Raw genomic sequence first — 21,507 nt, forward strand, 5'->3', positions numbered from 1 at the left:
AATAATTGAACCCAACTGAGAACCAAATAATTTATTACCTTGGAAAGAGAGAGATAGCAACGTTGATTTAGAAGTAATATCAGCATTCCAAGATTTAAGCCATAAAGTTCTTCTAGCTAATATAGCTAAAGACATATATCAATTCTAATGATATCGAAAATGGCATCACAAATGAAATTATTAGCATGTTGAATTAACTTAACAATGCTATACACATTATGATCTGGTACTTGTTGCGCTAAGGTTTCCAACCAAAAAGTTGAAGCAGCAGCAACATCAGCCAAAGAAATAGCAGGCCTAAGAAGATGACCTGAACATAAATAAGCCTTCCTTAGATAAGATTCAGGTTTCCTATCTAAAGGATCTTTAAAAGAAGTACTATCTGCCGTAGGAATATTAGTACATTTAGCAAGAGTAGAGATGGCCCCATCAACTTTGGGGATCTTTTCCCAAAACTCCAATCTATCAGATGGCAAAGGATACAGGTTCTTAAACCTTGAAGGAGTAAAAGAAGTACCCAGTCTATTCCATTCCCTAGAAATCACATCTGAAATAGCATAAGGAACTGGAAAAACCTCAGGAATAACTACATGAGGTTTAAAAACCGAATTTAAATGTTTACTAGTTTTAATATCAAGAGGACTAGTCTCCTCCATATCTAATGCAATCAACACCTCTTTTAATAAGGAACGAATATACTCCATTTTAAATAAGTATGAAGATTTGTCAGTGTCACTAAGGCAGAATCTTCTGAACCAGATAGATCCTCATCAGAGATAGATAAATCAGAACGTTGTCAGTCATTTAAAAATTCATCAATTTTATGAGAAGTTTTAAAAGACCTTTTACGTTCATTAGAAGGTGGTATGACAGACAAAGCCTTCTGAATGGAATTAGAAACAAATTCTCTCACATTAACAGGAATATCCTGAGCATTAGATGTTGAAGGAACAGCAACAGGTAATGGATTACTACTAATGGAAATATTGTCTGCATGTAAAAGTTTGTCATGACAACTATCACAAACTACAGCCGGAGGTACAGTTAGCACAAGTTTACAACAAATGCACTTAGCTTTGGTAGAACCGACATCAGGCAGCAGGATTCCAGTAGTAGATTTTGAGACAGGGTCAGATTGAGACATCTTGCAATATGTAAGAGAAAAAATAACATATAAAGTAAAATTATCAATTTCCTTATATGACAGTTTCAGGAATGGGAAAGCAATGCAAACAAAATAAGCCTCTGGAAACCAGAAGCAAAAAGAAAAAAAGACTTAAATAATGTCAAAAGTTTAGCGCCAAGTATGACGCCCACAACTGTCAAAATATTTTTTGGCGCCAAAAACGTCTGCAACAAACACGAGCGTCATAGATGACGCAACTACGTGAAAATTCTCTGCGCCAACTAAGACGCCGGAAATGACGAAATTACGTCAACAAACGTAATTCTCACGCCAAAAAAAGTCTCGCGCCAAGAATGACGCAATAAATTATAGCATTTTGCGCTCCCGCGAGCCTAAAAGCCCGCAATTTAGAAAAGAGAGTCAATTTGAAAATTTCAGGTAAGAATTTTTTTTTTTTTTTTTTATATATGCATTTCCCAAAATGAAACTGACAGTCTGCAAAAAGGAAATATACTGATAAACCTGAATCATGGCAAATATAAGTACAAAACATATATTTAGAACTTTACATATAAAAGTGCCAAACCATAGCTGAGAGTGTCTTAAATAAAGGAAAACATACTTACCAAAAGACACTCATCTACATAAAGTAGATACCCAAACCAGTACTGAAACGAGAATCAGCAGAGGTAATGGTATATAAGAGTATATCGTCAATCTGAAAAGGGAGGTAGGAGATGAATCTCTACGACCGATAACAGAGAACCTATGAAATAGATCCCCGTTAGGATGACCATTGTATTCAATAGGTAATACTCCCTTCACATCCCTCTGTCATTCACTGCACTCTGAGAGGAACCGGGTTTCAAAAAAGCTGAGAAGCGCATATCAACGTAGAAATCTAGCACAAACTTACTTCACCACCTCCATAGGAGGCAAAGTTTGTAAAACTGAATTGTGGGTGTGGTGAGGGGTGTATTTATAGGCATTTTGAGGTTTGGGAAACTTTGCCCCTCCTGGTAGGAATGTATATCCCATATGTCACTAGCTCATGGACTCTTGCCAATTACATGAAAGAAATTAGTTTGCTCTTGAGCGGTCGCGCTCACTTTTCACTTGTAATACCGTGTTAAAGTTAGTGCGGTCCAGATATTGTTATTGTGACTCGCACTATGGATAGCAGTCCAAAATGTGTAATTGTGCATAGTAAAAGAGCTTTAAAATGTACTTTTATTATTTATTTTGCCTGTTTTTTCTGTAATTTGACTCTAAAAATTGTGTTTTCATCTGTGCCTCAGGAGAAGCTGGGGGCATGCTGCAAGATTCAGAATATAGGGATTGCTTTATTGGTGCAGGAGCACAATTATACAAGAAGATGCACATACTTAAAAATGTTTTTCAAGTGGTATTTGTCTGGACTGCAAAACAATGCATAAAAAAAACATGTTTATTTTGTATGCAGATGTTTTGCAATGTGGTGCTTACCTGATGATATATACTATTACTACATTAAAAAAAATCTTTACTTTCCCTTTACATAAAGTATTTTGGATCCAGGTCACATGGTGTTTGTAGTCCAATGCCTGTTAATAATAAACACATGAAGGCTGACATAAATTAGAGAAAGGTTGTTGGAAAAAAAACACAATCAACTATTTAATTGGAATTTTTATATTACACATTTTACATAAGTCTACAAAGATTACAGAAATTTACAATAAGAAAATTTTAGATTTCATATTAAAATATTAACATCTAATTTCTTTTTTTTTTTTTAATATGATGAGAATTCAACACTAGTCATTTTAGTAGCAGATAAAAAAGCCAAGTACATTCTCTTGAACAAAAATGGGGAAAAAACAAATCCCATATTTAGGAAGGAAATGCGTAATCCTGGAAGACACATCAGATAAATATACTGAATAAATATGGTACACAATTTACTATGTAGGGAAAAGTGTGCAATTATGGGTCAGTTTTAAGACAAAACGATTGGAACTTTAAATAAAATAGTCTGGTTGTCCACTGAGCTAACAATTAATGGGACCCTGTGCTCAAACATTATAGTTATACATATAAAAGAACAGGATTTAAAGGGACAGTCAAGTCCAAATAAACTTTCTTGATTCAAATAGGGCATGTAATTTTAAACAACTTTCCAATTTACTTTTATCACCAATTTTGCTTTGTTCTATTGGTATTAGTTGAAAGCTAAACCTAGGTAGGCTCATATGCTAATTTCTTAGACCTTAAAGGCTACATCTAATCTGAATGCATTTTGACAGTTTTTCACCACTAGAGGGTGTTAGTTCATGTGTGTCATATAGATAACATTGAGCTCGTGCACGTGAAGTTACTTAGGAGTCAGCACTGATAGGCTACAATGCAAGTCTGTCAAAAGAACTGAAATAAGGGTGCAGTTTGCAGAGGCATAAATACAAGGTAATTATAGAGGAAATGTTTATTATTATAACTGTGTTGGTTGTGCAAAACTGGGGAATGGGTAATAAAGGGATTATCTATTATTTTAAACAAAAATTCTGGTGTTGACTGTCCCTTTAAACATGTTAAAAAAATTTAAATGAAAAAAAGGCTACATAAAATCTGTATCAATTTAAATTAACAGAAAAATATACTGTAATACATTTTAAAATTCCCTCTTTCTCAAAGAATAAAGTAAAAAGTATCCTTTTAAACAAAATAAAATCCTGCAATATGGTTTGCTCACTAAAAAAAGCAAACAGCAAAACATAACAACCCAGTATCTTTCCTTTGCTATAAATTATTAGCTGATTAAAGTGTTTACTAAAATTAAATTTAAGAAAATGCGGTAATCAATGACGTAAAGGTATATGATATCCAAATGTTGAAGCACATTAAACTGATGCAGCATTGCTGTAAAAGGCTGACTAGAAAATATCACCTCAACATCTCTATGTAAAAAAGAAAGATATTTTACCTCAAATTTTCTAAGTATTCACAACCCAATGTAAAGAGAATTTAAGCAGCCAGTCAGGATGCTTGTTCCATGACAAGCTAGGGTGTGTGTATCTGTCATGTGCAGCCACAGTCATGTTATTTTCCTATTCAGTTTTAGTAAGTTCTATGAAATCTCATGAGATTTCAGTGAAATATAATGAGATCACTGCTGATGCTGATTGGTTATTTTTTTTTGTTCAGCTTGCAGGCAGCTGGACAGCAGCTGGGCATAACTGTTTACACAGCACTTACTCTGGCGAGCTGAAGAAATTTTGAGGTAAAATATCTTCCTTTTTTACATAGAGATGCTCAGGTGATATTTTCTTGTCAGCATTTTACAGTTATGCTGCATCACTTTCAATTGCTTTAGCATATGAGAATTATGTCCCTTTAACTAGCACTGTTTTACTAAATACATTCAATTGTTATGAAAACTGTCCCAATATTCTTCACATAATGTAGCAATGTAACATTATAATCTCAGATATTTAAGGTACCAATACATGGCTACAGTTTTGTATCTGCAAGATAACAGACCATAAACAGACAGAAATCTTGACTATACTGAGATATTGGGGCCGAATTATCATATGGAGGACGAACATGATTCGCTGTGTCGAATCATGTCCGCCCGACATCACTAAATGCCGACAGCATATGCTGTCGGCATTTAACATAGAACAAGCTGTTCTGGTGAACTGCTTGTGCAATGCCGCCCCCTGCAGATTCGTGGCCAATCGGCCGCTAGCAGGGGGTGTCAATCAACCCGATCGTATTCGATCGGGATGATTGCTGTCCGCTGCTCAGAGGCGGCGGACGAGTTAAGGAGCAGCGGTCTTAAGACCGCTGCTTCTTAACTCCTGTTTCAAGCGAGCCTGAAGAATCGTGCGGAAACAGGGGGATCAGGGGTCATTCGGCCCTTGATCATTCGGCCCCATTGTCTCCCATAACACCTCAAAGAGAGGATGCCCAAGTAGACAAAGTAAGTACTGCTGCATTTTGACATTCTGGCTTCAGCGCAAGAGATAGGATTCAATTAAAACTTAATCCCTTTGCAAAGCCCTGCACCAATGTCGTTGGGGTAAAATTCCTGCCGAAAACCCTATTACATAGTTATATAGTGATCATAAGAGATAAGCGTATTAGGTGTGTTTTTAGAGATTTAAATTAGCAAAAGTGGCAGAAAATGTTATCAATTTCACCCTCTGTTATTATAATATAGTATTTTTAATCCTCACTATTAAAACGGTTTAAAATACAATCAAGGAAAATTAGTTAAAAGAAAGTCACGTATTGCATATTAACATTCCGATTCTACTTGCACCATAAATACCGTGATAGTACCTGAGTTATCTTTTACCCAAATGAAAACAATGAATGCGTTTCCAAGGAGGTACAAAATCTATTAATCAAGTACAACCATACTTTGTATAGCTGCATCACACAGAAATAGATCCGTCTCTAAAATTGGTTTTTCCAATCAGTACGTTGACTAGTGTGGCTTTTCCCTTTGTACACGATTCCTGCGCTTGCTTGATGATGTCAGCTATGCGATCATCTTCCTGACGAGTAACGATGAAGCCTTTTCCACCAAAGCCCTCGGCTACAACATGATAATCTGCACAGAAGGAATGGGCATTATCAGTAATTTAGTTGATATATTATTGTTATATTAGGGTATTTATCTTTTTTATTTTTTTAGTAAATTGGTTAAAACTAACCACAATTTGAAAGTTAATAGAAGTGGTGTGTGAAACTAACCAAGCCTCCTGTCATTCTTAAAGGACCACTCAGTGCAGTAGAATTGCATAATTAAAAAGTGCATAATAAAAAGACACTGATTTAACACCTACTCTGAATTTTAAATAAGCAGTATATTTTTTTTCTGACAAATTAATTTTTTCGCCCATTTTCCGGCCCTGTGTCATCTGACAGACATCAGCCAATCACATACTAGTATACATATACCCTGTAAGCTTGTGCACATGCTTAGTAGGATCTTGCTCCCCAAAAATTGTGAATATGGAAGTAGGGCATGTCATTTTAAACAATTTTCCAATTTACTTCTATCACCAGTTTTGCTTTGTTCTCATGGTATTCTTAGTTGAAAGCTAAATCTAGGAGGTTCATATGCTAATTTCTAAGCCCTTGAAGGCCGCCTCTTAGCTAACACTGTGCTCACGCATGTGGAGTCCCTAGGAGCCAGCACTGATTGGCTAAAATGCAAGTCTGTCAAAAGAACTGAAATAAGGGGCAGTTTGCAGAGGCTTAAATACAAGATAATCACAAAGGTAAAAAGTGTATTAATATAACTGTGTTGGTTGTGCAAAACTAGGGAATGGGTAATAAAGGGATTATCTATCTTTTAAAACAATAAATATTCTGGTGTAAACTGTCCCTTTAAAGGCTGCACTGTATGTGAGTTTGTATGTAAAAAACATAATTTGTATACTTACCATTAGATCCCCTTATTCACATTCTAAGTAACAGCTTGAACAACAAGAAATAATACTCTACCTTTTGGGTAATATTTATGCCACTGCTTGGCAGAAAGCGGACTTCAAACAAAGTATGGTACAGGAAGACCCTTCTTACTACCAAATATTCCCTCAAGTTCAAAGCACTGAAAATCATAATAATGGAATGTAGGGCATGGTCACAAACAGGACACAAATCTCTAGGTGTCTAACGGCAAAAACTTATTTCCAAAATCTTTTAGAATATGTTAGAAGAAGATAGAGTGAAACATTAAATAAAGAAAACATGTTGACCACTGTACACAACTGATCCAGAGAGGCCTCATGGCAAGGGTAGAGTAAAAGACTTCTACATGTGCTCAACAGGAAAAGTACCTGGGCTGTACACATTCAATAAATAAATTATAGATGAGGAGAGGCCTAAATCTAATAATAATTCCAGCCTGCCAGGATCCAAGAAACAAACTCTGAGAAAAAAGATCCACACACAGCGGAATATGGGTGAAGGAGCCCACAAACAGCATGGATGATGGTAACAACATGATAAAAGCTAGAGAATGAGTTATGTTCCAAGAAACTGGCAGTTCAAAAGCTACGGGATTGTCAGTCCTGGAGCTGAACTTATACCCTATAAACTTTTAGTAAGAGACTAACGGCTAGATTTAGAGTTTTGTCGGTAACGACCCGTGTAGCTAACGCTGGCTTTTTTCTGGCCGCACCTTTAAAATAACTCTGGTATTGAGAGTCCACAGAATGGCTGCGTTAGGCTCCAAAAAAGGAGCGTAGAGCATTTTTAACGCAACTGCAACTCTCGATACCAGAGTTGCTTACGGACGCGGCCAGATTCAAAAACGTGCTCGTGCACGATTCCCCCATAGGAAACAATGGGGCTGTTTGAGCTGAAAAAAAACCTAACACCTGCAAAAAAGCCGCGTTCAGCTCCTAACGCAGCCCCATTGTTTGCTATGGGGAAACACTTCCTACGTCTGCACCTAACACCCTAACATGTACCCCGAGTCTAAACACCCCTAGCCTTACACTTATTAACCCCTATTCTGCCGCCCCCGCTATCGCTGACCCCTGCATATTATTTTTAACCCCTAATCTGCCGCTCCGTAAACCGCCGCTACTTACATTATCCTTATGTACCGCTAAACTGCTGCCCCTAACACCGCCGACCCCTATATTATATTTATTAACCCCTAATCTGCCCCCCGCAACGTCGCCTCCACCTGCCTACACTTATTGACCCCTAATCTGCCGACCGGACCGCACCGCTATCATAATAAAGTTATTAACCCCTAATCCGCCTCACTAACCCTATAATAAATAGTATTAACCCCTAATCTGCCCTCCCAAACATCGCCGACACCTAACTTCAAACATTAACCCCTAATCTGCCGACTGGAGCTCACCGCTATTCTAATAAATGTATTAACCCCTAAAGCTAAGTCTAACCCTAACACTAACACCCCCCTAACTTAAATATAATTTAAATCTAACGAAATAAATTAACTCTTATTAAATAAATTATTCCTATTTAAAGCTAAATACTTACCTGTAAAATAAATCCTAATATAGCTACAATATAAATTATAATTATATTATAGCTATTTTAGGATTAATATTTATTTTACAGGTAACTTTGTATTTATTTTAACCAGGTACAATAGCTATTAAATAGTTAAGAACTATTTAATAGCTAAAATAGTTAAAATAATTACAAAATTACCTGTAAAATAAATCCTAACCTAAGTTACAATTAAACCTAACACTATACTATCATTAAATTAATTCAATAAAATACCTACAATTACCTACAATTAAACCTAACACTACACTATCAATACATTAAATGCAATATGTACAAATAACTACAATGAAATAAACTAACTAAAGTACAAAAAATAAAAAAGAACTAAGTTACAAAAAATAAAAAAATATTTACAAACATAAGAAAAATATTACAACAATTTTAAACTAATTACACCTACTCTAAGCCCCCTAATAAAATAACAAAAACCCCCAAAATAAAAAATGCCCTACCCTATTCTAAATTACTAAAGTTCAAAGCTCTTTTACCTTACCAGCCCTGAACAGGGCCCTTTGCAGGGCATGCCCCAAAGAATTCAGCTCTTTTGCCTTAAAAAAAAACATACAATACCCCCCCCCACATTACAACCCACCACCCACATACCCCTAATCTAACCCAAACCCCTCTTAAATAAACCTAACACTAAGCCCCTGAAGATCTTCCTACCTTGTCTTCACCATGCCAGGTATGACTGTCCGTTCCAGGCTCCGATATCTTCATCTAAGCCCAAGCGGGGGCTAGACATCCATCATCCGACGGCTGAAGAAGTCCAGAAGAGGCTCCAAAGTCTTCATCCTATCCGGGAAGAAGAGTAGATCCGGACCGGCAACCATCATCTTCCAAGCGGCATCTTCTATCTTCATCCGATGAGGACCGGCTCCATCTTCATCCGGCGACGTCCAACTGAAGAATGACGGTTCCTTTAAGGGACGTCATCCAAGATGGCGTCCCTCGAATTCCGATTGGCTGATAGGATTCTATCAGCCAATCGGAATTAAGGTAGGAAAATTCTGATTGGCTGATGGAATCAGCCAATCAGAATCAAGTTCAATCCGATTGGCTGATCCGATCAGCCAATCAGATTGAGCTCGCATTCTATTGGCTGATCGGAACAGCCAATAGAATGTGAGCTCAATCTGATTGGCTAATCGGATCAGCCAATTGGATTGAACTTGATTCTGATTGGCTGATTCCATCAGCCAATCAGAATTTTCCTACCTTAATTCCGATTGGCTGATAGAATCCTATCAGCCAATCGGAATTCGAGGGACGCCATCTTGGATGACGTCCCTTAAAGGAATCGTCATTCTTCAGTTGGACGTCGCCGGATGAAGATGAGTCCGCGGTGGAGGTCTTCAGGATGGAGCCGGTCCTCATCGGATGAAGATAGAAGATGCCGCTTGGAAGATGATGGTTGCCGGTCCAGATCTACTCTTCTTCCCGGATAGGATGAAGACTTTGGAGCCTCTTCTGGACTTCTTCAGCCGTCGGATGATGGATGTCTAGCCCCCGCTTGGGCTTAGATGAAGATATCGGAGCCTGGAACGGACGGTCATACCTGGCATGGTGAAGACAAGGTAGGAAGATCTTCAGGGGCTTAGTGTTAGGTTTATTTAAGGGGGGTTTGGGTTAGATTAGGGGTATGTGGGTGGTGGGTTGTAATGTTGGGGGGGGGTATTGTATGTTTTTTTTTACAGGCAAAAGAGCTGAATTCTTTGGGGCATGCCCCGCAAAGGGCCCTGTTCAGGGCTGGTAAGGTAAAAGAGCTTTGAACTTTAGTAATTTAGAATAGGGTAGGGCATTTTTTATTTTGGGGGTCTTTGTTATTTTATTAGGGGGCTTAGAGTAGGTGTAATTAGTTTAAAATTGTTGTAATATTTTTCTTATGTTTGTAAATATATTTTTATTTTTTGTAACTTAGTTCTTTTTTATTTTTTGTACTTTAGTTAGTTTATTTCATTGTAGTTATTTGTACATATTGTATTTAATTAATGTATTGATAGTGTAGTGTTAGGTTTAATTGTAGGTAATTGTAGGTATTTTATTTAATTAATTTAATGATAGTATAGTGTTAGGTTTAATTGTAACTTAGGTTAGGATTTATTTTACAGGTAATTTTGTTATTATTTTAACTAGGTAACTATTAAATAGTTCTTAACTATTTAATAGCTATTGTACCTGGTTAAAATAATTACAAAGTTGCCTGTAAAATAAATATTAATCCTAAAATAGCTACAATGTAATTATTCGTTATATTGTAGCTATATTAGGGTTTATTTTACAGGTAAGTATTTAGCTTTAAATAGGAATAAGTTATTTAATAAGAGATAATTTATTTCGTTAGAATAAAATTATATTTAATTTAGGGGGGTGTTAGGGTTAGGGTTAGAATTAGCTTTAGGGGTTAATAAATTTAATAGAGTAGCGGTGCGGTCCGCTCGGCAGATTAGGGGTTAATAAGTGTAGGTAGTTGGCGGCGACGTTGTGGGGGGCAGATTAGGGGTTAATAAATATAATATAGGGGTCGGCGGTGTTAGGGGCAGCAGATTAGGGGTACATAAGGATAACGTAGGTGGCGGTCGGCAGATTAGGGGTTAATTATTGTAGGTAGTTGGCGGCGACGTTGTGGGGGGCAGATTAGGGGTTAATAAATATAATATAGGGGTCGGCGGTGTTAGGGGCAGCAGATTAGGGGTACATAAGGATAACGTAAGTATCGGCGCTTTGCGGTCGGCAGATTAGGGGTTAATAAGTGTAGGCAGGTGGAAGCGACGTTGTGGGGGGCAGATTTGGGGTTAATAAATATAATATAGGGGTCGGCGGTGTTAGGGGCAGCAGATTAGGGGTACATAAGTATAACGTAGGTGGCGGTCGGCAGATTAGGGGTTAAAAAATTTAATCGAGTGGCGGCGATGTGGGGGGACCTCAGTTTAGGGGTACATAGGTAGTTTATGGGTGTTAGTGTACTTTAGAGCACAGTAGTTAAGAGCTTTATGAACCGGCGTTAGCCCAAAAAGCTCTTAACTACTGACTTTTTTCTGCGGCTGGAGTTTTGTCGTTAGATTTCTAACGCTCACTTCAGACACGACTCTAAATAGCGGAGTTAGAAAGATCCCATTGAAAAGATAGGATACGCAATTGACGTAAGGGGATCTGCGGTATGGAAAAGTCGCGGCTGAAAAGTGAGCGTTAGACCCTTTTTTGACTGACTCCAAATATCGGCGGTAGCCTATAACCAGCGTTAGGAGCCAAACTCTAAATCTAGGCCTAAGAAAAATCTCCAGAACAAGTGTTCCAAATAGCTGCGAGTCATTTTAAATAACTTTCCATTTTACTTTATCATCAAATTTGTCTCATTCTCTCTTTATCATTTTTTTGAAAAAGCAGCAATGAACTACTGGGAGCTAGTTGAACGGATGGAGCCAACCAATGACAGCCAACATATATGTGCAGTTAACAATCAGCAGCTAGCTCCCACTTGTGCATTGCTGCTCCCGAGCCTACCAAGGTATGCTTTTCAACAAAGAATGCCAAGAGACCGAAGCACATTAGATAATAGAAGTGTATGACCCCTTGACTTGTGTAAGGCAATACACACCAATTGCCTGACTGTACCAGCACAGAAAGGCCTGTGAGAGCCTTCTGCATATGGTGCAGGGATATGTTGATCTGTCTATGAGTTACAAAACATTAATGGAAAGAGAGACATCTCCTGAGAAACAAAGCACTTACACAAGGAGGTAGTTTCAGGCTGTATCCCATAAAGAATTGTCTGTATTGATAATCAGCCAATTTTGAAGTTGGAGACATAGGCCTGCAGCAAACGTCTCTCATAACACCATGAAGTGAGGGAATTACATATTGTGGGAGATAAGACAATGATCTGTGATTGATTCTTTACAGAATGGTCTCAAAGATGGCGAAAAGTGAATATCTGGAAAATAGAATAATTTCTACAGCCACTACTATAAGCCAATAACCCTCCCAAATATGCACTTTAGGTTTCTTGTTGATGGAAGTATTGTGGAGATAATGCTTTGCCGACAAGCAGGAAAGAATAAGAATGACAAAAACAGAAGAATTTTGGATGATTTCCAAGAAGGCAATCTTAACCATAGGAAACTGCTTGCATTTTTTTATTAATCATCAATGATGATGAAGGCTCTACAGAAAAGGGGAGATGTAAGCCAGCACCTGATTGCAGGATGAGGAAGTGATGAAGATGTGGACTAGAAAAATAAAGAAATCTGATAATATCACTTTGGCAAGGTTGCTGTAACAACTTTGAGGTTGTAACTAGAGCAAAAAAAAGAAGAGTTACAAACTTTTATATATATCTAAATAAGCATTTTTAGTTCAATGGGATTGGCCAGTTTCCATGCTCTCAGAATGCAACAGAATGGCCATTTTAACTCAGGAACATTTAACAAACTTGTTGACAGGAACCACAAGGAAGATTGAAAACATCTATATCACCATTCATGTGAGGAAATCAGATGAATAACAACTCCTGCAAGAAGATTATCCATGGAGACCAGGAAAGCTCTATGTAGGAGAGTTTGAAATTACTTGAGACCAAATGATAAGTTTGGAAGGTAAAACATGTTTTATAGTAAGAGGGAAAGCATTTTGGATACACAATTAAAATACAATTTAAGTGGAAGTGGGTGTAGTAAACAATACATAACTTGACCTCTACAGCAGGAATGACAGCAAAAGCTTCAGGGACAATTTGTGACCTAAAGATTATGAGGACAACAGTGAAAGGAATGTGAGAGCAAGCAAGAGAAGAAACCCCCAAAGAAGCAACATGTATTCAACAGGCTAGACTCTTGCTTCCTATTCTGGAGGACAGTGAGGCTTTTTTCTCACAGAAGACTTTCTGATGATATGGTGTTGGTTGTAATAAAACATAAAGCCAGAGCTAAGACAAACTGCCCGCTGTTCAGGTTTTTAGGTAATTTTCAGTTGACGATGACTTTCACCACACAAGTTGTAGCCACCAAACGATAATGGGAAAACATAAAACTTCAAAAAGTTTCTGTATTTAGGTCGGAATGTTATAGTTCATTGGATGATGCAAAGAGGAGGACAAGTTTCCTAGGTAGTTAACAGGTCTACATTAAAGACATTTTTGAGGGTGCTGTAGGGTCAGGGGTAGCAGCAGGAAATATATTAGTAGGCAGTTTGGCAGAGAGAAGTCATATCAAATACCACCTAAGCAAAACAGCTGAAGCCAAGCTTTACAAGTCTATGTTGGGATAGCTTAGATATACATAAAGTACTGGATAGGTATGTGAATATTCCATCAAAGAGAGAAGAAATGTACAGCAAAATAATTTCTAAATTTTACATATGGGTAATAAAGAAAATATAATGTGTACTTTTTGACGCTTTAAATGTAACATTAGCAGAGACTATGTGAAAAGGAAAGAATGTAAGAGGCCACAATTAACAAAAATTAACCAGAAAGTGAAAGATGGAAAACCACTGAAAAAAATAGTCTAATTTATTACTTCAAAGCGTCTATCTGAAATGTGTTTCATGTCCCTTTAAGTAATACATATATAGGTCTACATTTTCAACACTTTTAGATTGGCATTCAAACAACAGCATTCAAATACGTCATCAAATACTTATTACAATTCTAGTAAGTGACAATATTATTTATTTATGATTTATGCGGTATCTTGATTAGTTTTATTGGTAGCTCTGTAACATAGGATTTCCCATAGCTTACTCTGTTCATACCATTTATTTATTTTTAACATTGATAATACCTAAAGCAGTCTCTTAAATTCAAATTGAAACCTTTTTACAACTATTTTATTTAGTACTGAGCAAATGCAGGTCTGCATAAAACATGTTTTTAAATAAGGATGTTGAATACAAACATAAATTATGCTTACCTGATCATTTAATTTCCATTTGTGGGAGAGAGTTCACTGCTTCATTCATTACTTGTGGGAATTAAGAACCTGGCCACCAGGAGGAGGCAAAGACATCCCAACCAAAGACTTAAATACCTCCCCCACTCCCCTCATCCCCCAGTCATTCTGCCAAGGGAACAAGGAAGAGTAGGAGAATATCAGGGTATAAATGGTGCCAGAAGATATTATTAAATTTAGGTCCATCCCCTGGAGAAACGGGCGGGAGCAGTGGACTCTCCTCCCACAGATGGAAATGAAATTAATGGGAGGAGAGTCCACTGCTTCATTCATTACTTGTGGGAACAAATACCCAAGCTCTAGAGGATACGGATTGAAAAAAATGGGAGGGTAAAAGGAGGCGGACCCTAAACTGAGGGCACCACAGCCTGCAGAACCTTTCTCCCAAAAGCTGCTTCAGCCGAAGCAAAAACATCAAATATGTAAAAGGTTTCAAAAGTATGTAAAGAGGACTAAGTAGCCGCCTTACAAATCTGCTCCATAGAGGCCTCGTTCTTAAAGGCCCAAGAAGAGGCCAAAGCTCTAGTTGAATGAGACGTAATCCTCAGAGGAGGCTTATGTCCTGCTGTCTCAATGCGAAACGGAGTACACTCCTCATCCAAAAAGATAAGGAAGTCGAAGAGGTCCTCTGACCCCCACGCTTCCCGGAAAGAGAACAAACAGAGAAAGAATCTAAATTCCTACATGGTCTGAAGATAGGACTTTAAGGCACGAACTACATCCAGAATTACGTTGAAAGGAACCACAATCTCTTGATTGATGTTGCGAATTGACACAACCTTAGGAAGAAAATCTAACTTGGTTTGTAAAACAGCCTTATCAGCATGGAAATCCAGATAAGAATGGACGCATTGCAACGCAGTAATCACAGATACTCTAAGCGCAGAAGCAATAGCCCGTAGAAAAAGAACCTTCCAAGACAACAATTTAATGTCTACATCATGCATAGGCTCCAACGGAGCCCGTGCAAACCTAAAGAAGAAGATTTAAACTCCAAGGAGGAGCAATAGATCTAAACCCAGGTCTGATCCTAGCAAAGCCTCAACAAGAGAAGCTCAGGAAGCTCAGCAAACTTCTTGTGCAGTAACACAGACAGGGACGAAATCTGTCCCCTCAGGGGACTTGCAGAAATCCCTTCTCCAGTTCATCCTGGATAACAAAATAAGTAGGTCCTCCACACCTTATGATAGATGCGACAAGCAACCAGCTACAAGCTTTAATGAGAGTAAAAATAACACTCTCAGAAACCCTCTCTTAGCTAGGACTAAGCATTCAATCTCCACGCAGTCAGCCTCAGAGATCTAAACATAGATGAACAAAGAGACCTTGGTCAGCAGATCCCTGTGACTAGTCCGCGAAACCCTATCCTTCGCGGCCAAGACAGAGCAATCGGTATCACTGACGCCTCCTTGATTCGAACCGCTACACTAGGACGTAGTGGTAACGGCCGTAAAAGATAAATTAGATTTAACCTCCAAAGCCCCGCTAATGGATCTGTTAGCTTTGCCTAAGGATCCCTGTACCTCGACCCATATCTGGGTAACTTGGAAATGAGACGTCATAAGATCTTCATCTTGCAAATATCTGCAAACACTCGGGATGGAGAGACCAATCCCCCCGGATTAAAGTATTGTCTGCTGAGGAAATCTGCTTCCCAGTTGTCCACACCCGGAATGTGGATCGCTGACAGCGAACAAATGTATGTCTCCGCCCACTCCAGATCCAAGATACTTCCCTCATAGCTAGGGAGCTTCTTGTGGCCCCCTGATGGTTGATGTAAGTCACCGAAGATATATTGTCTGATTGGAATCTGGTAAACTGGGACGGACCCTTGGAGGCCAAGCCTTCAGAGCATTGTAAATTGTCCAAAGATCCAAAATGCAATCGGGAAGGAGCTTTTCCTCCTGAGTCCACCCCAAACAGCTCCCCATCCTGAAAGACTCGCAACCGTAGTCACAATCACCCAGGATAGTCTTGAGATGGACATCCCTTGGGACAAGTGATCCAGACAAAAACACCAAAGAGCGATTCTCTCGATCTGTTGTCCAGAGAAATCTGTTGAGACAGATCTCAATGATCGCCGTTCCACTGCTTCAGCATGCACAGTTGCAACAGTCTGAGGTGAAACCTGGCAAAGGAAATGATGTCCATGCTGGACACCATGAGACCAATCACCTCCATACACCGAGCCACAGATGGCCTTAAGGAGGTCTGGAAGGCAAGAAATGTTGAAGCTAGCCTGCAACGTCTCTGGTCTGTTAGAAAAAAATCTCATGTCTATGGAGACTATTATAGTACCCGGAAATTCCACCCTGGTACTCGATACAAGAAAACTCTCTCTAGATTTATCTTCCATCCATGGGATCGAAGAAGACAGAGGAGAGATTCCGAATGGTCCACACTCCGAAAAACTTCTTGGAGAATGCTGCGTTGGCCGGGAATCAAACCCGGGGCAACTACTTGGAAGGCAGTTATGCTCACCACTATACCAGCTAGACCAAACAGAAGATCAATAAACTGCTCCAGGAACGCAAACCCTAGGAACTGGAAGTGGTCCTTGAGGATTAGTACGTGAAGAGATCATCCTTCAGATCTATTGTGGTCATGAACTGCCCTTCTCGAATGAGGGGAAGAATGGACCTATTGTCTCCCTCTTGAACGAGGAGACATTTAAAAACTTGTTTAAGCACTTCAGGTCCTTCTTTGGAACCACGAAAAAGGGTTTGAATAGTATCCCAAACCTCTCACTGCGATAGGCACCGGGACAATAACTCCTCAGAGGACAGATCCCATACGCACCCCAGAAAAGATTCCCTCCATTCTGGTCAGGCAGACAGGAGAGAGAAGGAACTGCCCTTGGGTGGCTTAGACTTGAAACCTATCTTGTGACCCTGAGCTATGACCTCCAGGACCCATGGATCCTGCACGTCCCTGAACCAAGCGACTGAAAAGAGCGACAGTTTGCCCCCTACACAACCCAGAAGAGGACCGGGGATCGCCCGTTCATACCGACTTAGACTCGGCGGGCTTCTTGCTCTGCTTGGATTTATTCCAGGACTGAGCCGGCTTCCAAGAGCTCTTGGTTTGCTCAGGCTTAGCGGAGGACTGCTGAGATGTGCTTTATCAAAACGAAAGGAATGAAAATTGTCCCTTAGACTCGTTCATATTCTCTTGCGGTAGAAGGGCACCCTTGCCCCCTGTGACCGAGGAGATAATTTAGTCCAGGCCTGGACCAAACAAAATCATTACCTTAAAGGGGAGGGAAATAAGTCTTAGCTGAATTTGCCAAAAAACTTCCTTTAGAAAAAAACGCAAATTCCTAAAACTAAAGTCTGGTTTAGAGGCAGCAGACTCCGACCCAGAATGTTCATACTCTGAAGTCTCAGAAAGAACTTCATCTACTGATAACCCTAGCAGTTAAATCCAATAAATTATCTGATGTACTCTGGGAAGGAGTGCAATATGTAACCTTTCGCTTGCGCTTAAAACAGGGCGAGGTAAAGCATTCAAGGCCGCAGACACCGCCGTCTAAGCTGCGCAGTAATGTCTGGTGAAAAAGTGGCCCCCTCCAGATGGAGGATCAGCAATTCTACGGGAAACTGCATGTGTAGAGAGATAAGCATGTAGGGTACACACCTCACTGGACGACAACTCCTCAGAGGTGGACGGCTCAGTGGTATTAAACATGTTTGATATTATCACATTATCAAGGCATATGGAACATAATTGAGGGGGCGGTACTAAGGCCTCCTCACATTATAAACAGGAATTACTCTTTAGGAATAGAGGGCGTTCCCTCTAAGTAACAGAATCCTCCATCGCTAGTGCAATAACCGGAGAACTATAGAAAAACAGAATTTATGTTTACCTGATAAATTACTTTCTCCAACGGTGTGTCCGGTCCACGGCGTCATCCTTACTTGTGGGATATTCTCTTCCCCAACAGGAAATGGCAAAGAGCCCAGCAAAGCTGGTCACATGATCCCTCCTAGGCTCCGCCTACCCCAGTCATTCGACCGACGTTAAGGAGGAATATTTGCATAGGAGAAACCATATGGTACCGTGGTGACTGTAGTTAAAGAAAATAAATTATCAGACCTGATTAAAAAAACCAGGGCGGGCCGTGGACCGGACACACCGTTGGAGAAAGTAATTTATCAGGTAAACATAAATTCTGTTTTCTCCAACATAGGTGTGTCCGGTCCACGGCGTCATCCTTACTTGTGGGAACCAATACCAAAGCTTTAGGACACGGATGAAGGGAGGGAGCAAATCAGGTCACCTAAATGGAAGGCACCACGGTTTGCAAAACCTTTCTCCCAAAAATAGCCTCAGAAGAAGCAAAAGTATCAAACTTGTAAAATTTGGTAAAAGTGTGCAGTGAAGACCGAGTCGCTGCCCTACATATCTGATCAACAGAAGCCTCGTTCTTGAAGGCCCATGTGGAAGCCACAGCCCTAGTGGAATGAGCTGTGATTCTTTCGGGAGGCTGCCGTCCGGCAGTCTCGTAAGCCAATCTGATGATGCTTTTAATCCAAAAAGAGAGAGAGGTAGAAGTTGCTTTTTGACCTCTCCTTTTACCAGAATAAACAACAAACAAGGAAGATGTTTGTCTAAAATCCTTTGTAGCATCTAAATAGAATTTTAGAGCGCGAACAACATCCAAATTGTGCAACAAACGTTCCTTCTTTGAAACTGGTTTCGGACACAGAGAAGGTACGATAATCTCCTGGTTAATGTTTTTGTTAGAAACAGCTTTTGGAAGAAAACCAGGTTTAGTACGTAAAACCACCTTATCTGCATGGAACACCAGATAAGGAGGAGAACACTGCAGAGCAGATAATTCTGAAACTCTTCTGGCAGAAGAAATTGCAACTAAAAACAAAACTTTCCAAGATAATAACTTAATATCAACGGAATGCAAGGGTTCAAACGGAACCCCCTGAAGAACTGAAAGAACTAAATTGAGACTCCAAGGAGGAGTCAAAGGTTTGTAAACAGGCTTAATTCTAACCAGAGCCTGAACAAAGGCTTGAACATCTGGCACAGCAGCCAGTCTTTTGTGAAGTAACACCGACAAGGCAGAAATCTGTCCCTTCAGGGAACTTGCAGATAATCCTTTTTCCAATCCTTCTTGAAGGAAGGATAGAATCCTAGGAATCTTAACCTTGTCCCAAGAGAATCCTTTAGATTCACACCAACAGATATATTTTTTCCAAATTTTGTGGTAAATCTTTCTAGTTACAGGCTTTCTGGCCTGAACAAGAGTATCAATAACAGAATCTGAGAACCCTCGCTTCGATAAAATCAAGCGTTCAATCTCCAAGCAGTCAGCTGGAGTGAAACCAGATTCGGATGTTCGAACGGACCCTGAACAAGAAGGTCTCGTCTCAAAGGTAGCTTCCAAGGTGGAGCCGATGACATATTCACCAGATCTGCATACCAAGTCCTGCGTGGCCACGCAGGAGCTATCAAGATCACCGACGCCCTCTCCTGATTGATCCTGGCTACCAGCCTGGGGATGAGAGGAAACGGCGGGAACACATAAGCTAGTTTGAAGGTCCAAGGTGCTACTAGTGCATCCACTAGAGCCGCCTTGGGATCCCTGGATCTGGACCCGTAGCAAGGAACTTTGAAGTTCTGACGAGAGGCCATCAGATCCATGTCTGGAATGCCCCACAGCTGAGTGACTTGGGCAAAGATTTCCGGATGGAGTTCCCACTCCCCCGGATGCAATGTCTGACGACTCAGAAAATCCGCTTCCCAATTTTCCACTCCTGGGATGTGGATAGCAGACAGGTGGCAGGAGTGAGACTCCGCCCATAGAATGATTTTGGTCACTTCTTCCATCGCTAGGGAACTCCTTGTTCCCCCCTGATGGTTGATGTACGCAACAGTTGTCATGTTGTCTGATTGAAACCGTATGAACTTGGCCCTCGCTAGCTGAGGCCAAGCCTTGAGAGCATTGAATATCGCTCTCAGTTCCAGAATATTTATCGGTAGAAGAGATTCTTCCCGAGACCAAAGACCCTGAGCTTTCAGGGATCCCCAGACCGCGCCCCAGCCCATCAGACTGGCGTCGGTCGTGACAATGACCCACTCTGGTCTGCGGAATGTCATCCCTTGTGACAGGTTGTCCAGGGACAGCCACCAACGGAGTGAGTCTCTGGTCCTCTGATTTACTTGTATCTTCGGAGACAAGTCTGTATAGTCCCCATTCCACTGACTGAGCATGCACAGTTGTAATGGTCTTAGATGAATGTGCGCAAAAGGAACTATGTCCATTGCCGCTACCATCAACCCGATCACTTCCATGCACTGAGCTATGGAAGGAAGAGGAACGGAATGAAGTATCCGACAAGAGTCTAGAAGCTTTGTTTTTCTGGCTTCTGTCAGAAAAATCCTCATTTCTAAGGAGTCTATTATTGTTCCCAAGAAGGGAACCCTTGTTGACGGGGATAGAGAACTCTTTTCCACGTTCACTTTCCACCCGTGAGATCTGAGAAAGGCCAGGACAATGTCCGTGTGAGCCTTTGCTTGAGGAAGGGACGACGCTTGAATCAGAATGTCGTCCAAGTAAGGTACTACAGCAATGCCCCTTGGTCTTAGCACAGCTAGAAGGGACCCTAGTACCTTTGTGAAAATCCTTGAAGCAGTGGCTAATCCGAAAGGAAGCGCCACGAACTGGTAATGTTTGTCCAGGAATGCGAACCTTAGGAACCGATGATGTTCCTTGTGGATAGGAATATGTAGATACGCATCCTTTAAATCCACCGTGGTCATGAATTGACCTTCCTGGATGGAAGGAAGAATAGTTCGAATGGTTTCCATCTTGAACGATGGAACCTTGAGAAACTTGTTTAAGATCTTGAGATCTAAGATTGGTCTGAACGTTCCCTCTTTTTTGGGAACTATGAACAGATTGGAGTAGAACCCCATCCCTTGTTCTCTTAATGGAACAGGATGAATCACTCCCATTTTTAACAGGTCTTCTACACAATGTAAGAATGCCTGTCTTTTTATGTGGTCTGAAGACAACTGAGACCTGTGGAACCTCCCCCTTGGGGGAAGTCCCTTGAATTCCAGAAGATAACCTTGGGAGACTATTTCTAGCGCCCAAGGATCCAGAACATCTCTTGCCCAAGCCTGAGCGAAGAGAGAGAGTCTGCCCCCCACCAGATCCGGTCCCGGATCGGGGGCCAACATTTCATGCTGTCTTGGTAGCAGTGGCAGGTTTCTTGGCCTGCTTTCCCTTGTTCCAGCCTTGCATTGGTCTCCAAGCTGGCTTGGCTTGAGAAGTATTACCCTCTTGCTTAGAGGACGTAGCACCTTGGGCTGGTCCGTTTCTACGAAAGGGACGAAAATTAGGTTTATTTTTTGCCT

At 40.3% G+C, this 21,507-nt stretch overlaps 1 protein-coding gene across 1 annotated transcript in view; it reads right to left on the bottom strand.

The window, feature by feature from the left end:
• Window positions 1-2,779: 2,779 nt before the first annotated feature.
• Window positions 2,780-21,507, bottom strand: part of ILVBL (ilvB acetolactate synthase like) — a 144,732-nt gene continuing 126,004 nt past the window's right edge. Inside the window, exon 16 of the mRNA XM_053690578.1 lies at window positions 2,780-5,723. Coding sequence (XP_053546553.1) covers window positions 5,545-5,723 — 179 coding nt within the window. The 3' untranslated portion in view covers window positions 2,780-5,544. The remainder of the gene's footprint in view (window positions 5,724-21,507) is intronic.

The sequence above is a fragment of the Bombina bombina genome, chromosome 8, assembly GCF_027579735.1.
Source record: "Bombina bombina isolate aBomBom1 chromosome 8, aBomBom1.pri, whole genome shotgun sequence".
In the NCBI taxonomy this organism is placed as follows: domain Eukaryota; kingdom Metazoa; phylum Chordata; class Amphibia; order Anura; family Bombinatoridae; genus Bombina; species Bombina bombina.